We start from the raw sequence: 22566 nt of genomic DNA on the forward strand, positions 1-22566 counted from the left end.
ATTAATTCAACAAAAATATACATGTCATATGAAATGAAAGTAAATGTTTAACACTGGGGGTACAAAATCATGTCCGTGAAAAATCCTTGGAATAAATACTCCTATAGTAAAAGGTCCTATGTTATTTTTCTTTGTTCCTCTCTTACAATTACCCAAAACATTGTTCACCATGCACTGGTTTTTTGGTCATGTTCTGACAGTATGTTGTGTAATGAAAATTTATTTTTTACAAAATATTATAAAAATGTTTGATTTAAACCTTTATAGATAAGCATATTTTCATATGTAATAGAACTTGTTGATTTAAACAGTCACCATGATATTGAATACAGACTAATAACATAGGACTGTACTAGGGAAATAGCTTACTTCTCAAATGAAACAATAGCAGATTGGCAGTCACACATTTCATTCACAATCTAGTTGTGCTTTGGTTACATGAAACATGCCGTTTGCAATTTCCTTCAATCAAGTCATTCATCAATTAAAGTTTTCTCATTATATGAGTAGAAGAGCCAGTTATTTGCATGTGTAGTACCTCAGATTAAATAAAAATATTTTTAATTTTGTGTTTTCAAAAATATGTTTGTTAGTAGTGAAGATTATAATTACTTCATTTGCCACTTCCTTTTAAATCATACAAGTATTCCAGTATAACAATCCTGAACAGAACACCAACGGCCCAGGCCTTAATGTCAACCATTAATAAATGGGACCTCATGAGGCTGAGAAGCTTCTGTAAAGCAGGAGACACTGTCAAGAGAACAAAGTGACAGCCTACAGACTGGGAAAAAATCTTCACCAACCCTACATCTGACAAAGGTCTAATATCCAAAATATATAAAGAACTCAAGAAGCTAAACTCCACCAAACCAAATAATCCAATTGAGAAATGGGGCTTGGAACTAAACAGGGAATTCTCAACAGAGGAATATCAAATGGCTGAGAAACACTTAAAGAAATGCTCAACCTCTTTAGTCATCAGGGAAATGCAAATCAAAACAACTCTGAGATTCCATCTTACACCCATCAGAATGGCTAAGATCAAAAACTCAAGTGACACCACATGCTGGTGAGGATGTGGGGAGAGAGGAACACTCCTTCATTGCTGGTGGGAATGCAAATTAATACAGCCATTTTGGAAATCTATCTGGTGCTATCTCAGAAAAATGGGAATAGGGCTTCCTCAAGACCCAGCTATTCCACTCCTTGGAATATACCCAGAAGATGCTCCAGCACACAAGAAGAAAATTTGCTCAACCATATTTTATATTCAAAATTTATTTCTTGTTCTCATCCATTGTTTTTTCGTGTTTGTTTGTTTGTTTTTTGATGTCTTTTATGTCTTTGAGGACAGGGCTTTTTATTTATCCATGGCTGTTCTGGAATTCACAGCACTGCCTTTCCCTCCGCGAGTGCTGGATTACTGGTATGTGCCACCAGGTCCAGTTTACCTATGTTTTTAAACAGCATTTATTCTTTGCATAATCTTAAATGTGTGACTGTAGTTTATGATAACAATTCTTCATGGCCTTAGCTCTGTAAATAATGAACTTAATAATTTCTCTTGGAGCTGTTATGGTTAGTGACCCATATAGCATTGCTATAAAATAATACAATTTGGTTGTTATATTTTTTCCTTTTTGCTCAGGTATTCTCTCCCTGGAAGTAAAATGTTTGATATCAATGGCAATGGAACAATATTTACCATTAACCTGCTTGATAGGGAGGTCACTGCTTGGTACAACCTGAGTGTCACAGCTACAGAAATGAGTAAGTCCTTATTATCCAAATGCAGTCTATAAATATATTTTGTAAACAATTACCTAATTTTGAAATTAGAGTCTCATATATGTTTAATTGTTGTATAAATTGTATAAATCAAAATTTAAATTTTATATGTAGTTTTATAAATGGGGGTCATATGATTATAAATTAGTATCTTCTCAGTGTAATTCATGCTTCCCATAACCGTAATACTAAATTCTGAGTTTTTGTTCTTTAACAATTTTAGGTTAATGAAAAAAAAAGGTTGAGTAGAACACAAAATATAATGAAAGCATATCTTTAAATGTAAAATATATTTGCTATATAGCAATGTGTCATTATGCATTTTTCTTCATTTTATACATATATTGGCAAATAAAATAAATGGGTGTTTCATAAATTTTAGCAAATATTCTCCATGTTTTTTACTAAATGTTATATTTATAAGAAAACTTATGTACAACCAAAATTCATATACTTTTGAAATGACAACTATGATGGTGCTGACTACATATTGCCCACTAAATATTTCGCAGACTACTGTCTTAAAGGTTTCTCTGTACTGCCTTGGTTGTCCTGGAATTCACTCCATACACCCAGGGGCCTTGAACTCATGGGCATCTCTGTGCTTCTATCTCCCAAGTGCTGGGATTAAAGTCCTGTGCTATCACATTTTAACCAGAATACGAAAGATTATGTATACATTTGTTTAATATAGATAAGTTAATATAAATGTCTCTACCTCATTCTCTTTTTATCTTGAAGTATAAGAACATATTTTGTACATTAGTCACAAAGCACATTGAATGTAATTCTTATTTCATTTTGATTATTTTGTAGAATATGAAGTATTACAATAGCATTCTTTGGTAACTTATACATATTAAAACAAGGAATTCATATCGAAATTGTGCTCAAAAGTTCTGTTTTCAGTCAGATTTAATAATCAGCAGCCTGCAGATCTTCCTTTGTTTTTCCTTTTGTTCAGACATAGGCAGATAATGTCTTTTCAAATTATTCAAGTAAATGCAATCATACTAGTTTGTTGTTTGCTTATTGCCTTTTAAACTGTTAATCAATAATTTATGTAATCAATTATATTAAATAAAGCTTACAGTAATGGATATATGAAAATTGCCCAATAATTATTTTTAGTTAATCATTTAACATTCTGTAGCACAGCAAAAGATTAAAATTGCATATAAGAAATATCCTATCTTTCTTGTCATTTTAGCCTGTTAGTTTATTGTTTTTAATTGGTTCACATTATTACCCAATTGTAGCCCCCCTCACTCTTTTCCTCCTGATCATGCTCTCCTTACCCCATACCCCTTTCCTGTTATACTAGTCCCTAAGGGGAGTGCCCTCCTTTCCTATCATCTGAACTCAACCTATCAAGTCTCATCTGGACTACCAACATTCTCTTCCTCTGTGGTCTGGCAATGCCACCTCACAGAGGAAAGTGATCAATAAGGAGGGACCAGCCTCCATGTCAGAAGTAGCTGCTACTCCCCAGAATTATAGGTACTAGAAAGAGACAGTGATGCCTATCTACTGCATGAGAGCAGAGGGTCTAAGTCCGGACCATTCATGGTAGTTGGTTGGTGCATTAGTATCTGCAGCACAACCTCCAACTCAGGCCAGAATTTGTTGTCTTCACTGGTCTCCTTGTGGACCTCCTATTTCATCCAGTTACTACCATCCCTTAATTCTTCCATAGGACTGTATGCTTTTCACCCCAAAGTTTGACTGTGGGGCTCAGTTTTGGATTAAATCCCCCACGGTCTGACGACTTTCAGAGGAGCTTAGGTAGGCTCCTCTCCTGTAAATTATCTTCAAACTCTTCTGTTTTCTATTCTTTTTCTCCTGCAGATTGAGAATTAAACATCTTATCTATGTCCTACTGGTTATTTAGGTTCTTTTAAAAATATTTTTACATATACATTTCTATTACTACACATGTATACAATAAACTACCTATAACAAGAAGAACCATAATGCGATCAGGAATTATATAAATGTTACATTCTTAGTGTTTTGGCTATTTGTATTTGAAAGCATTGAAGAAAACATTTTTCCTATCTTTGTGCATCTAAGATTCTGAATGCTCAGGAAATCAATTTTATTCCTTCTCAAGTCTCTGATGGGGTTGGAGACCAGATAGTTTTGTTCTACAATTAAGCTTAGTTATTTAGAGGTTAACATGTATTTCGGTCTAGAGAGAGGTTTTAGATAGATAATTATGAGTTATTTAAGTTTTTTAGGTCTCCCTATTGTAGTATGGTTCTCCTGTATAATGTGGTTAATATACTCTTATAAGTTAGCATACACCATTCTTGTCTTTCTGGGTCTGAGGTACCTCACTCAGGATGATAATTTCTAGTTCCACTCATTTGCCTACAAATTTCAAGATTTCTTTGTTTTTAATAACTGAGTAGTATAATTTTGTGAAAAGTTGCAATATATTATTTATTAATTCTTCAGCTGAGGATTATCAAGGATTTTTCCAGATCCTTACAATTACAAAGAAATCTGCTATGAACATAGCTGAGTAAATGTCATTCGTGTATGGTGGGGTGTCATTCTGGTATATGCTCAGGAGTGGAATAGCTGGATCATGAGATGAAAACTATTCCTATTGTTTGGAAAAATGTCCAGATTGATTTCCAAAGTCGTTGTACATGTTTGCACTCTCACAGCCATGGAGGAGTGCTCCCCTTTATCCATCTTATAACCAGGAACTGCTGTCAATTGAGTTATCTTAGCCATTCTCAAATATATAAGGTGGAATATAAGAGGTGTTTTCATTTGCATTTCCCTGATGCCTAGGGATGTTGAACATTTTTTAAGTGTTTCTCTGCCACTTCCTATTCCTTTGTTGAGAATTCTCTGTTTAGCTCTGCACTCCATTTTTAATATAGATTGTTTGATTTAGTGGTGTTTAATTTCTTGAGTTCTTTCCATATTTTGAGTATTAGCTCTCAATCAAACAAAAGGTTGGTGAAGAACTTTTCCCATTATGTTGTCATTTTGTTCTGTTGACAGTGTACTTTGCTTTACAGAAACTTTTCAGTGTTTGAAGTCCCATTTATTAATTCGTGACCTTAAAACCTGAGCTCTTGGCATTTTATTCAGAAAGATGTCTCTTGTGCCAGTGATTTCAAGGCTTTTCCTTTTCTTTTTTTTTCTTCTAACAGGTTTAGTGTGTCTTGTTTATGTTGAGTTTTTTTTTGTCCACTAGGACTTTAGTTTTTTTCAAGGTGATAAATAAGAGTATATTTGCATTTTCACACAAGTAGACATTCACTTACACAGGCACTCTTTATTGAAGATACTGTCTTTTTTCCATTGTGTGGCTTAGCTTTAGTCCATAGGTGTAAGTCTTTATTTCTGGTTCTTTCATTTGATTCCATTGATCAAATTATTTTACTTATAAAAGTAATTTATTCATATTACATATGGATTGTTATCGCCATATTTGTATCTTCCCATTCCACCCTCCCTCCCTCTTTTACCCTATTCTCTCCCCTAGGCCTGTAACAGAAGGTGACCTCCTCCCCACCAGATGATCACAATCTATGAGGCTTAATCTGGATAGGCTGCCTTCTCTTCCACTGAGTGCCAACAAGGCCTCCCAACCAAGGGGAATTAGTCAAATATGGGTTACTATAGTCATGACAGAGTCAGTCCCCAATCTGCACACTGCACTGTCCATTGGTTAGATCTGGATAGGGGTCTAGGTTTACTGCATGCATTGTCCTTGGTTGGTACAGTAATCTGTTCCAGTTCCATGATGATTTTATTACTACTGCTCTTCAGTATGGTTTGAGATCAGGCAACGAGATGTCTCCAGAAGAACTTTTTTTGTATAGATTACTCTTCTCTATTTCGAGTTTTTTGTTTTTTCACATGAAGTTGAGAATTGTTTTTTCAAGGTCTGTTAATAATTATGCTGTCATTTTGATCGGAAACACATTGAACCTTTAGATTCTTTTTGGAGTGGTAGCCATTTTTACTATGTTAATCCTACCAATATATGACCATGGGAGATGTCTCCATCTTCTGATATTTATTTCAATATTTTCAGGGATTCAAATTTTTTTTCATACAAGACTTTCTCTTGCTTATTTAGAGTTACAATGATATACGTTATTTTTTTTTTTTTTCTGGTTATTGTGAAGGGTGTTGTTGTCCTATTTTCTTTCTAAGCCTATTTTAGTTAATTTTTTTTCTTTTTTTTATTAATTTATTCTTGTTACATCTCAATGTTTATCCCATCCCTTGTATCCTCCCATTCCTCCCCCCCCCCATTTTCCCATTATTCCCCTCCCCTATGACTGTTCCTGAGGGGGATTACGTCCCCCTATATATTCTAATAGGGTATCAAGTCTCTTCTTGGCTACTTGCTGTCCTTCCTCTCTGATGGATGTTTTTGTCTGCTCTAGGAGTTACTTGTAGTTTTGGGGACACTTATGTATACTATCATATCATCCAGAAATACTGATACATTGACTACTCTCTTTCCAATTTATAGCCGTTTCATCTGCTTTAGTTGACATATTGCTCTAGCTAGGACTTCAAGTAAAATATTAAAGAGATACAGAGAGAGTAGATAGCCTTGTTTATTCCATAATTTCACTGCAACTGAATTACATTCTTCTCTGTTTAGTATGATGTTGCTATAAGAATGCTGTATATATATATGGCCTTTACTATATTTATGTACGTGCCTTGTGTCCCTGATCTCTCCAAGACTTTTAGGGTGAAAGTATGTTGGTTTTTGTCAAAATATTTTTCACCATCTAAGAAGATAAAAATGTGTTTTTATTCTTTCAGTTTGTTTATATGGTAGATTACATTAATGCAGCTCAGATTTTGAACAATTCTTATATGCTTGGAATAAATCCTACTTGGTCATGGTGAATGATAGCTTTGATGGACTCATGGATTCCGTTGGTATTTTTTTTTTCCATCAAATTTAATAAGAGAAGTTAGTCAGAAATTCTCATTAATTGTTGGGATTTTCTGTGTTCCCAATACACTATGGCCTCATAGAATGAGTTTGATAATATTTCTGCTTTTTCTATTTTGTGGAATAATTTGTATAGACTTGGTATTAGCTCTTATTTGAATCTCGATTAGAATTATGCACTGAATCCTTCTGGCCATGGGCTTCTTTACATTGGGAGATTCTGATGACTGCTTCTATTACCTTCAAAGATATGGGATTTTTTAATGTGTTTAGCAGATCTTGACTCAATTTTCATTAATGGTATCTATCAAGAAAATTGTCCCTTTTTTTTAGATCTTCAAATTTTGCTGCATATAGGCTTTTTCAAATAAGATCTAGTAATGCTTTACATTTCCTTAGTGAGTACTATCGCTTGGCCTTTTAGTTCCTTTGACTTAGGGTTTGTCTATCTTACTGATTTCTCAAAATATCTGCTCTAGATTGCTTAGACTCTTTGAATTGCTTTCTTCATTTACAATTTATTGATTTCATCCAAGAGTTTGGTGATTTCCTGGCATCTAATCCTCTTTGGCGTGTTTGCTTCTTTTTGTTCTAGATCTTTAGGTGTGCTATCAGTTTTCTAGTGTGGAATCTCTTCAATTTCTTTAGGAAGGTGCTTAATGATATGAACTTTCCTCTTTTCATTGTGTTCCATATGATTAGGTTTATTGTGACTTCATTTTCATTGAATTCTAGGAACTATTTAGGTTCCTTTTCCTTTTCATAACTAACCCAAAGATCATTGAGAAGGGATTTGTTCAGTTCCCATGAGTTTGTAGGCTTTTTGTTGTCTCTGTGGTTGAGTTTCAGCTTTTATTGATGTTGGTCTGATAAGATACAAGGGGTTATTTTCATCTTGTATCTGTTCAGGTTTGCTTTTTGACTAAGTATATGGTAAACTTTGGAGGAGGTTTCTTAAGGTACTGAAAAGAAGCTGTATTCTTTTGTGTTTGGTTGAAAAGTTCTTTATATATCTCTTAGGACAATTTGACTCATAATATCTTACTTTTATTATTTCTCTATTTAGTTTCTGTTTGATGATGGAAGATGGGTGTTGAAGTATCACATTATTAGTATGTTGATTTGATGTGTGATTTAGTCTTTATTGATGTTTATGAATGTGGGTGCTCCCATGTTTGGGGGATACATATTTAGGATTGAGGTGTCATTTTGTTGGAATTTCCCCTTGAAGAGTATGAAATGTTTTTCATACTCTTGTGATTCATTTTGGTGGAAAGTCAATTTTATGTCCTATTAGAACAACAACTAGAGTTTCCTTCTTGGGTTCTTTTGCATGGAATAATATTTTCCAGCTCTTTACTCTGTGGAATATCTATCTTTATTGTTGAAGTATATTTCTTTTATGCAACAGATTGATTGTTCCTGTTTTCACATCTATTCAGATAGTCTGTGTCTTTTTATTGTTGGGTTGAGGCCGTTAATGTTAAGGCATATGAATGAATAGTTGTTAGTTTCTGGGTTTTGATAGGGAGGTAATAGTGAAGTGTGTGTGTGTGTGTGTGTGTGTGTGTGTGTGTGTGTGTGTGTGTGTGTGTGTGTGTGTGTGTTACCTTTCTTTTGATTTTGGGATGTGCATTAATTATTTCTTTTGTTTCCCTGGTAGGAGGATTTTATTTTCTTGTCCAATCTATTTTGAGTTATTGATGATTCTTGTATATTTATGGGCAATTCTTTCTTTAGGTTGGGTATGCTTTCTTCTATTATTTTATTGAAAATGTTTTCTGACTGTGGAGCTTCGAGTCTTCTCTTTATTTATTCCCATTATTCTTAGGTTTGGTATTTTTATAGTGTCCCAGATTCCTGAATATTTTGTGACAGAACCTCTTTAGTTTTATAATTTTCTTTCACTTATGTCTTGTTTACTTTAATCATATCTTTTTCTCCTGCAACATCCTCGTCAGTCTCTTGTATTCGGTGGTTGTTGCGATTTTTGCTGTTCTGTTCTCTTCCCCTAAATTTTCCAACTTGAGGATGGCCTCCAGTTTTGTGTGAGTGTGTGTATGTATGTGTGTGTGTGTGTGTTGCTATTGTTTCTAATTCCGTTTATAGGTCTTCAATAGTTTTATTCATTTATTTTCTTTACTTCTCTGATTTTTTTGTGTGTTTTCCTGTAATTTTTTATTGGACTATTTTCAATTTCTTTCCTCTGTTTGAATGTATTTTCCGTTATTTCTTGAGATATTTATTTTCCTCCTTCAAAATTTCTATAATTTTCATCACCTCAAATTGAAAATACTCTTTTTGTGCTTCGGGATTTTAGTATCATTGGAGTCTTATGGCTCTGAGTTTTGTTGCTTGTATGTGTTCTGGTGTTGGCCTCTAGTCATCTGATTTTTTTTGTTATTAGCAAGCCTGGAGGTCCCTGTGATGAGGTCACTCTCTGTGTCCCAGATAGGCCTGGCCGTCCTGTAGCAGAAAAAGATTGCTCCATGCGCAAGGTTGCTTATTAGACCTTCCCATAGGCCTCCTCATGATGGTGGACAATAAATTTTAGAGCTCATGGCCAAATCAGATGTGCTGGGTTTTCTCTATGTGTTGCAGTTAGGTCAGGGAAAGGAGGAGCAGGCCAAGAGCAATCCAAGCCCAAAGCTGCTTGTGTGACCCTCAGGCTTAACTAGCCTGCTGGACAATTTATATTGTGCCAACACAAAAATCATCATTCTATGTTCACTGCCTGTGACCCATATGGGCAAAACCAGCGAAGAGTAGGGGAAAAGAAAAAACAAAGCTTCTCAGGTATTCCACAGGCCTAATTGGCACAGCAGCTAATATGGGTTGTGTCTTGTACCCATATCTCCTTTGCTGGTTCACTCTCAGTGTTGAAGTTATCTCTACAATAACAGTGTTTGTTTCTCTTACCTTATTTCTTAACCAGGCTATCACAAAAATAATTGTGACTTTTGTAATACAAAGCTTCACAACATAATCTTGGAATGGTTTAAATCTGTGTTTAATCCTTTATAATATGTTGTCTTATTCCCAGCAAACATCCCAGCTTCACTTCCACTTTCTAGCTTTGCTCAGCTACAACACCTTCCTCCTGATCTTCCTTGTACTATTACCCATGCTCAATTCCCTGCCTGAATCTCCTACTTCCTCTATTATCTCTTTCTCCCCTGGCTGGCAGGAAGTTTCCCTATATTCTCCCCAGTTCATAAATTGGCCATAAGATTCTTTATTGACATATCAGGAAGATAATTGAGGATCAAAGTTAATACAATGTTTAGACAGTACATTCTCAGAACAAAGCTTGCAACCAGACATGGGAGATACAGAAATCAGCATTTATACTACACAATAATTTTGTGCCTCCACCTCTGTGTTGCAGATGGGACAGGCCAGAGAGGAGCAGGCCAGCCAAAAGATTCTCAGCTATCGAAGGAACTCTTCTGCTGTTTAGCTGGCTGTGTCATGTTTGGACCAGTCATATGGGGAGGAGGCACAGAGAGAGGCAAGCCTAAAGCTGCTCAGGTTTTATACAGTCCTCCTTAGGATGGCAGCTAATGTGGGTTATGGCACACGCCAAGCTAACCTTTGCTGGCTAGCTTTATGTGTCTCAGATGGGCCAGACCAGAGAGAGTTTGTTCATTTTTAAACAATATATAATTTCTTTTCTTTTTAAAAAATTTATTAATTTATTCTTGTTATATCTCAATGGTTATCCCATCCCTTGTATCCTCCCACTCTTTCCTCCCTCCCATTTTCCTATTATTCCCCTCCCTTCTGAGTGTTCCTGAGGTGGATTTCCTCCCCCTGTATATGCTCATAGGGTATCAAGTCTCTTCTTGGTAGCCTGCTATCCTTCCTCTGAGTGCCACCAGGTCACCCCCTCCAGGGGACATGGTCAAATATTGGAACAAGACAGGTGAACTTGGTCCTGGATTATTATTTTTTTTCTAATTAAATGGTAATTGATAGCAGGAGTACTATTTTTATTATTTGTAGGAAACAGGGAATTGCCAAGATTTTCCATGTCAGAAAACCCAAAAATTATTATACTATGCACCACATTTTTTATGCATTCTGGGTTTCTGATAATGAATTATTATGCAACTCTGCAAGCCTACTGTGAAAAATAAATCAAGTCTATTAAGGAGAAAAACAGAAAGAAAATAAGAAATGTTTCTCTGTGAAATAACAGTCAGGTATTAAATGTTGTAATTTGTCAAAAATATAGAAATAAGTCACTTCAAGTATTAGTCATACATGAGGAGGAATAAATAATGTATTTAATTAAGGAACATTATAAATAATTTTAAGAATCCATAACCTGTACAATTTTGTTTTATATTTATATATGTGGTAAATGTATAAGTCTATGTGTGTGAGCATACACAAAAATACATTGGTAAATTTTTGGAAGTAAAATGATAATTTGGGGGAGTTGATTCTCTCTTTCTAGTACTTGGGTTCCAAGGATAGAAGTCAAGCTTCAGATGTAATGGCATGCCTATTTGTCTACTGAGGAATGTCATTGACCCTTTTCTCAGTATTTGTAGACACAAACTACTTTAATCTTTATATATTAAAAAAAAGAATGAGACTAATGAAAACACATATGACTTTAAATAGTCCAAGATTATTTAATTATAAGATGCTTTTATTCTAAGGAATGTTGACAATGAAGCAAAAACTCTAGTGAAATTGCCCTTTACCTGCTTTTATTTTTTAATTAAAGGACTTTAGGAAGGTAAAAATAAATTTTAGTACTGTAAGTAGAACCAAAACATCAACATGAATCTTTAATTAGCAAGACAGCCAATTTTTATTCAACGATTATTTTAAAATTTACAAATTTATATAGTTCTGTTAGAAAGAATAAGTTTTTACTTTGCAATACAGTAGCAATAAAGTAATATTTTATTACCAAAACAACAAGAGCAATGAATCTTTTTTTAGCTCCTAACACTTACTTACAATCTTTAACTGATCAAAAACATTGGGGTAAAAAATTAAAAAGTACCAAACCAAATATCCAAACTAAAAATGGGATGCAGAGCTAAACAGAGAATTATCAATATAGGAATATAGAATGGTGAGAAACACATAAAGAAATGCTCAGTGTTATTAGTCATCATGGAAATGCAAATAAAATGACTCTGAGATTCCATCTTACACTTATCAGAATGGCTAAGATCAAAAACTCAAGTGCCAGCAAATGCTGTAGATGATTCAGAGAAAGAAGAACACTTCTCTATTTCTGGTGGGAATGCACACTTGTATAACCACTTTGGATATCGATCTGGCATTTTCTCAGAAAATTGGAAATAGTGTTACTCCTTGGCATAGACCCAAAATATGCTTACAATATAGTAAGGACGTTTGCTCAAATATGTTCAAAAGAGACATATTTGTAATAGCCATAATCTGGAATCAACTTAGATATCCCTCAACCAAGGAATGGATGAAGAAACTTTAGTTCATTTACAAAATAGACTGCTATTCACCTATTAAAAGCAAGGAAGACTTGAAATTTTTGAGTAAATGGATACAGGTTCAATTATCCTGATTGAGGTAAACGAGACCCAGAAAGACATTCATGGTATATACTCACATATAAGTGGAAAATTTCCCAACATATATGTCCTCTGAGAGACTATACACAGTAGAGGATAAGGACAAACACAGGGACTCATCGCCAGACTCTTGGTGAAGAGCTGCAAGTTGTATGGCAGAGATGGGGATGGAAGAATGGGGTGGAGGGTGTCAGAAGCTACACAAGGAGATTATTAAGGCTGACAGATCTTTAACTGGGGGCCTGTACAAACTAATGCTCCAACCAAGGACACTGCAGGCAGAGAACCTAGACCCCCTGTTCAGATGTAGCCAATGTACAGCTCATTCTCTACATACAGAACAGGGGAGGAGAATGTGTGGCTGCCTCTGAGAGGAACTCTCATGCCTGCAATTTGATTAGTGCCCATTGGTGGAAAAGCCCTGTTGGATTGCAGAAGAAGGGAATGTGGGCTACCAAGATGAGAACTGATATGTTGTAGTTAGATAGTTGGGAGGAAAGTCCCACCAGTAAGAGGTCTGGGGAGTGGAATAACGTGAAAGAAGGAGGGAGGCTATGAACAGGAAGACTAGAGCAAGGGGATTGCAATTGAGATGTAATATACATAAATTATAAAAAAAGAAAATAGCTTTAATCACTCTATATATTTTACATGTGTATGTTCACATGTGTCAATATGCACATACACTATTCAGTCAATAGTACTGAGTTAATTCATGTCTTATGCAGTATTCCATATACTTATGCAAGAGAAAATATTCAATTGTGTATACCTCATAGAAACGTATCTAAATAATGACCATGACAAATGTAGGAATTATTTGAAATACCCCAGAAAAAAATATTTTACCCATAGGAATGGAGATAACTTAGCAGCACTGGAACTCCAATATGGCAGTAACAATTACAAACTGAACTGATCAGTAGGACAGTAGTGACTTTACAATGACCTAAGGAAAAAACTGAGTGCTGCACCCAGGTGATAAGGGTCTATGTTTTGTGGAGTACTTGTGGATCCAGACTCTGGCTGCACAGCTAATCCACAGAAAATTGTTTGGGTACCTGCAGGCCTGTGCTCAGTCTCCAAGGTTTGCCGCTCTCTGCATGCACAGTGAACCTGCACTCTATCTCAGATTAAACTCTGGGCTACAAAACACCAGTGTCTGGTTTTTCTATCACAGAGAAGACCACAGGTTCTGAAACCTCAGGTCATCTAGCCAATAGACCTAAATTTCCCAGGCCTATTAAGGCATGAGCAAGGACTCCAAAGTCTAGCTATATGTCAGCCAGCAACATATAGCATCTGCACTATATGTCTCAGGCTGAACAGTGGGATACAAAACACAAGTGTCTAAGTCTCAATGCTGAAAGCAGACACCATGGTATGGAATATAGGTGGTTCTGAACTCAAGTCACATTGCTGGCTCATTAAAAGTTCCAGAGACTGACCTCAGGTCAGATGGATTGTCCACTGAAAGTTCTCAGGTCTGACTTCAGGTCACTCCTCACTTGGTTCACTAAAAGTTCCAAGGTCTTTACTCAGATTACTGGACTGCTCAAATAAGAGCTCCCATATCTGACCTCAGGTCACCTGCCTGATGCACTTGAAGGGTTCCCTGAAGACTGCAGGTGAGGGATCTTAACCTATAGCCTCTCACCTATGGGTTGCTCTCAACAGAAAGTAAAGGATACCAGAAACAATAATCCAATGACAGAGAAATCAATTTAGCTAAAGGACAGTGTAAAAACATAAACAAAAAGGCACAATAATATAGATCTTCCATAACCCAGTTATTCCAAAGCAGTCAGGCTCAGAAACTCTAACACAAGTGAAACCCATGAAAATGAACTCAAATTTTTTCTTATGAAGAAAATAATATCTATCTTTATAGGTGAGATGTGTTTCTTGAATGCAGAAGAATGTTGGATCTTATTTTTGCATCTATTCAGTTAGATTGTTTCACTTTATTGGAGAATTGAGACCATTGATGTTGAGATATTAATGACCAGCGACTATTAAGAGCCTTAATTTATGATGTCGCTTCCAGTAAAGCTTTTGTGTTCTTGTGTTTTTGTGATGGTGTAATTATCTATTTTCTGTGGTGGTACTCATAGGAAGGATAGCAAGCTACCAAGAAGAGACTCCTTATGAGCATATACAGGGAAAGGAGGTTCCCCTCAGTCACAGTCATAGGGGAGAGGAGTAAAGGGAAAAAGGATGTATGGGAGGATACAAGGAATGGGATAACAACTGAGATGTAATATCAATAAATTCATAAAATATATTTAAAAAGACGATAATGGAAGAAATTAATAAAATCCATATGCAAATATAGAAAGATACAGCTAAACCAATTGAGTCCCTTAGAATGGCCATTACAGAAGCCTTTAGATAGGAAATGAAGAAATTCATAAAATGCAATCAGTCAGGTGAAGAAAATCAATGAACTGACTTAAGACCTAACGATGAAAATGACAACAATAGTAAAAACACAAATGGAAGAAGGCCTGGAAAGAAAAACCTTACAGAAGGAAACAGAAACTGCAAAGGTGTTCATCAGTAACAGAACAAAAGAGATGAAGAAAAGAATTTCAGGTTTAAAAGATACAATGAAAGAATGTGATGTAACCATTACAGAAAATGTTAAATTTAAAAAATTCCTGACACAAAACATCCAAGAAATCAAGGATACCATGAAAAGACAAAACCTAAGGATAACAGAAATTGAGGAAATCATACCCAAATTTTCAGAGAGACCATAAAAGACACAATGGCATGAACAGATGTCTTACAAACCCTAAGACACCACAGATGCCGGTCCACACTATTTAACCAGCAAAACTTTCAATAAACCTAGGTGTTATAACAAAATAATCCACAACAGAAACAAATTTAAACCATAGCTCTCCACAAATCCAGCACTACAGAAGATCCTAGAAAGAAAACTCCAACCCAACAAGTTCTAAATACATACAGGAAGCATATAACTTTACTTCAATAAAACAAAAATTATTAAAGCACACAAACACACTACCACAACAAAAATCAGAATTAGAGAAACTAACAGTCACAGAGTCATAGAACTCTCTCAACATCAATGACTCAACTCTAACAGAGAGACACAAACTAACTAAATGAATGTGTAAACAGGATCCAACATTCTGCTGCATATAAGAAACAAACCTCAGCCACAAAGATAGACATTACCTGAGAATAAAGGGCAGTAAAGAGGACTTCTAAGCAAATGAATACCAGAAGCAAGCTGGAATAGCTTTCCTAATATCTAATAAAATACATTTTCAGTAAAACTTAATAAAAATGATGAGGGAGGCACTTCATACTCATAAAAGGAAAACTCAAGATGACAGCAAAATTATGAAAATCTATGCGCCATAGATGGTTCTTTGACAATATCAACAAGATGACAAAACATTAGCCAAACTAACTAATAAGCAGAGGAAGAGTATTCAAATCAACAAAATCAGAAATGATAAGGGAGACATAATGACAGACAATGGAAATATCCAAAGAATCAGTAGGTCTTAATTCGAAAGCCTATATACCACAAAATTTGAAAGTCTAAATGAAACAAACAATTTTCTTGATAGCTACCAATCACCAAAATTAAATAACTTAATATAAACAAATTAAGTAGTTCTATATCTCCTAAGAATATAGAGGAGGGCATCAAAAGATGCCAACAAAATAATTCAGGGCAAAATGGATTGTGTGCAGAATTCTACTAGATGTTCAAATGAAAGTACCAATTGTCCTCAAAATATTTCACAAAATAAAAACAGAAGGGACATTACCCAATTCATTCTATGATGCCACAGTCACCTTAATACCTGAATCATTGGAAGATTCAAAAAAAAAAAAAAAAAGAAAGAAAAGAAAAATTCAGAACAATTTATCTTATACCATTGAGGCAAAAAAACTCAATAAAATATTTGCAAACGGATTAAAAAAGAATACATAAATATATCATTCACCATGACTGAGTACACTTCATTACAGGTGTCCTGGGGTAGTTAAATATATGGAAATCCATCACTATAATCCATCATATGAACAAAGTGAAAGAAAAAAACACATACAATTATCATCCTTTTAACAATTATTTAATTATTTTTTATATATACATATATTATTACTACACACATATATATGCATATATACATATATATGTATATGTACAGCAAGAACAAACATGAAAAACTTAAGAATTATGTAAATGTAACATTCAAATATAATTTCTAGCATGAACATCTTCTTAGGTACTAGGAAGTGTATGACAAAATCCAACACACATTCCTGTTTAAAGTCTTAGAGAAATCAGGAATATAAGTCACATACTCAAAAATAATAAAGACAATATACAGAAAGCCTACAACAAACATCAAACTAAATGAAGAGAAATTTAAATCAAATCCAATGAAGTAATGGACAAGACAAGGCTCTCCATTCTCTGTAGCTCCCTACTATAGTACTTAAAGTCCTAGTTAGAGAAATAAGACTACAAAAGAAACTCAAAGAGATACAAATTAGAAAGGAAGAAGTCAATTATCATTACTTGTGGATGATGTAATGGTATTCACATGTGCTTCCAAAAACTTTATTGAATAAATCCAACAACTGGTACACACCTTCAGCAAAGAGGTTGGACACAAAATCAACAAAAAAGCAAATCAGAAGGCCTCCAGTATGAAAAAAAGAGCAATGGGATAAGAAAGAAATTATGCCCATTGGCTCGATCTAGGTAGAGGTTTAAAGTTTACTGCCTGTATTGTCCTTGGCTGGTGCCTTAGTTTGAGCGAGTCCCCTGGGCCCAAATCTGCCTATCATAATGTTCTACTTGTAGGTTTCTAGGACCCTCTGGATCCTTCTACTTTCCTATTCTCCCATGCTTCTCTCATCTAGAGTCCCAATAGGATGTCCTCCCCTCTGTCCCAGTTTCCTGGTAAATGAAGGTTTCGTGAGACATGCCTCTTGGACTAGTAAGTATACAGATATAAGTGAGTATATACCATTTGAGTCTTTCTGCTTCTGGGTTAACTCACTCATTATGATCATTTCTAGCTCAATCCATTTATCCACAAATTTTGGGAATTTCTTGTTTTTAATAGCTGAGTAGTATTCCATAGTGTATATGTACCAGATCTAGCCAATGGGCAGAACCATTCTCCACAGTTGAGTGGAGAGTGGGATATGACTTTCTCACGTACTCTGGTGCCTCACATTTGACCATGTCCCCTGGAGGAGGAGACTTGGTGGCTCTCAGAGGAATGATAGCACATTACCAAGAAGAGACTTGATACCCTATGAGCATATACAGGGGGAGAAAGTCCCCCTCAGGAACAGTCATAGGGGAGGAGAATAAGGGGAAAATGGGAGGGAGGGAAGAATGGGAGGATACAAGGGATAGGATAACCATTGAGATTTAACAAGAATAAATTAATAAAAAAAAAAAGAAAAAGAAAGAAATTATGGAAAGTATACATCACAATATTCAAAATAATATAAAGTATCTTGATGTTACTCTAGTAAGCAAATGAAAGACTTTTATGAAAAAAAGAGTTTCTGAAGAAAGAAACTGAAGAAGACATCAGAAGGTGGAAAATCTCCCATGCTGTGGATCAGGAAAATAGACATAGTAAAAACAGCCATCTTACCAAAAGTAATCTATGGATTAAATGTAACTTCCAAACAAAAGGCCTACACAATTCTTTACAGACCTCAAAACATCAAATCTCAACTTCATATTAAAAAAGAAAAAAACCAAGGATAACTACATAAATCATGTACAATAAAGATCTTCTGTAGAAATCTACTTCCCTAATATTAAGTTGTACTCTAGACCAACAGTAATAATAAAATAGAATGTAGTAGAATCGAAATAGGCTGGTTTATCTTATCAAGGGAATCAAGTTGAAGATTCTTAAAATACCCACACACCTATGGACACTTGATTTTTGAAAAAGAAGCCAAATCCATCTAAAGCAAAAAGATAGCATCTTCATCAAATGGTGATTGCCTAACTGGATGTCTAAATATAGAAAATGCAAATAGATGCATAGTAATCACCCTGCACAAAAGTAAAATCCATGTGGATTAAAGACTTTAACCTAGCTGGGCTTGGTGGCACATGCATTTAATCCCAGCACATGGGAGACAGAGGCAGGGGAATCTCTATGAGTTTGAGCCCAGCCTGGTCTACGAAGTGAGTCCAAGATATACAGATATACAGAGAAACACTGCCTTGAAAAAGAAACAAACAAGCAAACAAAAAAACCAAGACTTAAACCTAAAACCAGACTCACACCTAGACCTCCTGTTCAGATATATTCAATGGACAGCTCATTCTATGTGGTTTTGAGGGGAGCATGAACTCTGAAATGAACTCTGGTGCTCCTGATTTGATCACCTCCCATTGTTTGGGAAGCCCTGTGGGCACACAGAGGAAGGGGATGAAAGCTATATTGATAGGACCTGATAGACTGTAGACATATGGTGGGGAGTAGGGCTGCTTCTATAAGACGTATAGGGCAGAAGTAGGGAAGGTTGGAGTAGGAAGGTATAAGCAAGGGTATAACAACTGGGTGTAATGTGAATAAATTATAATAAATTTTTTAAACTTTTATTTATTTATTTATTTTTACATATACATTAATATTATTGCAGATATACACAATAAACTACCCACAGCAAGAAAAACCATGAAACAATCAAAAATGATATAAATATTACATTCTTAGTGTTTTGGCTGTTTGTATTTGACAGCCTTGAAGAAAATATAGTTCTCATGTTACTTCTCTAAAATTCTGATTGTAAATCAACCTCTATCACATCTTGTTATTATCTACTTAAAACATCTATCTATACCTAAAAACATCTTAACCCCTAAACAACTGAGCTTCATTGTAAAACTAAGCTATCTGGTCTACAACTCTATCAGATACTTAAGAAGGAATAAAATTGATTATCTGAGTATGCTGAGAGTGCATGTTAGTAGCTTTCAAAATGAGAAAATGACAGAGACAGTTTTCTACCTGAGTAGTATATTGTGCAAGAAGACTGAAGAAGATGCTCCAAAATAATTATAATAAAAATTTTTAAGAAGACTTAGCAGTAGTGATCACTGGCTGGTCTTCCAAGAGACTTGTGTTTAAATACCAGTACCTATATGGCAACTCACAAACCTGTGTAAATACAGGTACAAGAGATCTGATTCCTCAAATAGACCAAGCATAAACATGGTATACTCTTACTTGAAGGCAAAATACAGATGTAAAATAAGATGAAAAAAATATTTTTGTCATTCCTCAATTGTAGTTAAACACATTTTTTTTTTAAATGAAATACTTCTTTGGAAGATGGCTACAAGTTTTTGTTATACTTACACATCATGTTTCCTTTTTTTGTTTTTGTTTTTGTTTTTAAATGGAGTCTTACAAAGGACTAGAAATCTCTAAATGATAGTCAAAACAGTTCTACATAAATATTTTTAAACCTATATCATTTCACAGGTATTAAACCTAAAGACTCTAAAATATATGGTCCCATCTTTAAATAACAAGAGAAAGAAAGGTGAATTATAATCATATCTAATCACAAACTCAAACCAAATTACCTTAATCTCATTTAATGAGGCACATTATTAACAGTAAATATAAGAATTATTTTATCTAATATTTTTGAATAAGGAAACTAATATTAAAAATATGTTATTGATTTTTTTATGCTGAAATTATAATTGCAAAGACATTTCAATGATTAGTTCAAATAAAGCATAAGAGTTGTTTGTGTTGTATAGCTTTGTTAGAATAAAATAATAATTCCTTAGCATGTATGGTTATATACTCATCCGTCTGTAGCTGCCTTGCCATTCATATTCATGTGTCATTGATTAGCCCTATTATATTGATATAACAAAGTTTAAATAAATCATTACAATGTCAATTACACTTCAAAAACAAAGTTTTAGCAAAAGGTCATCTTGAAATATTTCTATATTGTTATGACAACCCTAAAGCAGAAAGTATTAATGTTGCATTGATAAGTTCATATCATAATACAAATAAAGAAACAAAAGCTTCAAAAAGTTTAAGACTTAAAAACAATTTAAGTATAAAGGAATTAAAGAAAAAACAAAAGACAATAAAAAAACTGTAATATATGATACACTTATTCCTACAATCACAGCCTTTTAGAGATTGAGGTAAAGAATTTCCTATGTGTCCAACATGGGTGAATTCTACTGAAAATTAAAGTCAAAAGTGATACAGAGTAGGAACCTAACTTCAACAATCAAATCATCCTAACAGTCCTTCAATCCATCATATGATTTAGTAAATTTAAATGTAATTTTTAAAAATTTTTTATTAATTTACTCTTGTTACATCTCAATGTTTATCCCATCCCTTGTATCCTCTCATTCTTCCCTACTTCCCATTTTCCCCTTATTCCCCTACCCTGTGACTGTTCCTGAGGGGAATTTCCTTCCCCTGTATGTGCTCATAGGGTATCAAGTCTCTTTTTGCTTGCCTGCTATCCTTCCTCTGAGTGCCACCAGGTCTCCTCCTCCAGGGGACATGGTCAAATACGAGGCACCAGAGCTATTGTGAAAGTCCTACCCCATTCTGAAACAAATTACCAAAAATATATTATAGCAATATTGAATATAATAAATTGAACAGTATGCATATTATTATTTTCTCAATCTAAACATAATGTGTACTCTATATTTTCATTGCCAGTAATCGTTAAAAATAAAAATACAAAGAAAATATTTGAAGTGTCAACATTTTATTTTATTTTATTATTATTTTTTAATTCAAATGGTTTTTAAAAATTTATTCTTGTTACATTTCAATGGTTTTCCCATACCTTGTATCCTCCTATTCTTTGCACCCTCCTATATCCCCATTATTCTCCTTCCCTATGACTGTTCCTAGGGGGATTACCTCCCCCTGTATATGCTCATAGGGTATAAAGTCTCTTCTTGGTAACCTGCTGTCCTTCCTCTGAGTGCCACCAGGTCTCCCCCTCATGAGGACATGGTCAAATGTGAGGCACCAGAGTACATGAGAAAGTCATATCCCACTCTCCACTCAACTGTGGAGAATGTTCTGACCATTGGCTAGATCTGGGTAGGGGTTTAAAGTTTACCACCTGTATTGTTCTTGGCTGGTGCCTTAGTTTGAGCAAGTCCCCTGGGCCCAAATCTGCCTATCACAACGTTCTAATTGTAGGTTTCTAGGACGCTCTGGATCCTTCTACTTTCCTATTCTCCCATGCTTCTCTCATTTAGAGTCCCAATAGGATGTCCTCCCCTCTGTCCCAGTTTCCTGGTAAGTAAAGGCTTTCGTGGGAGGAACACTTCTTCATTGCTGTTAGGATTGCAAACTAGTGCAGCCACTTTGGAAATCTATCTGGTGCTATCTCAGAAAACTGGGTATAGGGCTTCCTCAAGGCCCTGCTATTCCACTCCTTGGAATATACCCAGAAGATGCTCCAGCACACAACAAGAAAATTTGCTCAACCATGTTCATAGCAGCCTCATTCATAATAGCCAGAACATGGAAACAGCCTAAGTGTCCATCAGTAGAAGAATGGATAAAGAAACTGTGGTACATATACACTATGGAATACTACTCAGCTATTAAAAACAAGGAATTCCTGAAATTTGTGGACAAATGGATTGAGCTAGAAATGATCATAATGAGTGAGTTAACCCAGAAGCAGAAAGACTCAAGTGGTATATACTCACTTATATCTGCATAGTGTCAACATCTTAAAAAGCAAACAATATAAACTGACTGCATTAATTTTATACATGATTTAATTATATACATACATGAAGGTTTCAAGGTAAGTGAATATTAATGTTATCTGGGTAGAAAGATGAAATTCATTCTATTATGTTTCTGATGCTTTACGGCCATATTGTTCATAATCAAAAATCATTTTAGTAATGAAGATTTTGATATTTTATATTTTCCCATATTTTTATCTTTAGGCTTATAGGGTACAGGAATATAAATTAAAAAATCATGCCATTGTATAAGTAATTTTAACATTTTCATATTTTACAACTGAAATAACTTTAATCAACTCATTAATTACACTTTAGATATTTTAGGTGTGGCTTGTGTCAGAGTAGCATTTCCTTCCAATCATGATATTGATATTGGCTTTTAAACGTAATTAAGTTTGACTACTTAACCATTAAGAAAAATACAAATAAGTCTT

The 22566-nt window shown here is 34.7% G+C and overlaps 1 protein-coding gene across 1 annotated transcript in view; it reads left to right on the top strand.

Annotated features, from left to right (window-relative positions):
• Cdh19 (cadherin 19) overlaps positions 1-22566 on the top strand; it is a 64437-nt gene that overhangs the window by 23975 nt on the left and 17896 nt on the right. The window contains exon 7 of the mRNA XM_051147200.1: positions 1652-1773. Within this exon, the coding sequence (XP_051003157.1) occupies positions 1652-1773 (122 nt within the window). The remainder of the gene's footprint in view (positions 1-1651; positions 1774-22566) is intronic.

The sequence above is a fragment of the Acomys russatus genome, chromosome 6 (assembly GCF_903995435.1).
Source record: "Acomys russatus chromosome 6, mAcoRus1.1, whole genome shotgun sequence".
NCBI classification, from domain to species: Eukaryota; Metazoa; Chordata; class Mammalia; order Rodentia; family Muridae; genus Acomys; species Acomys russatus.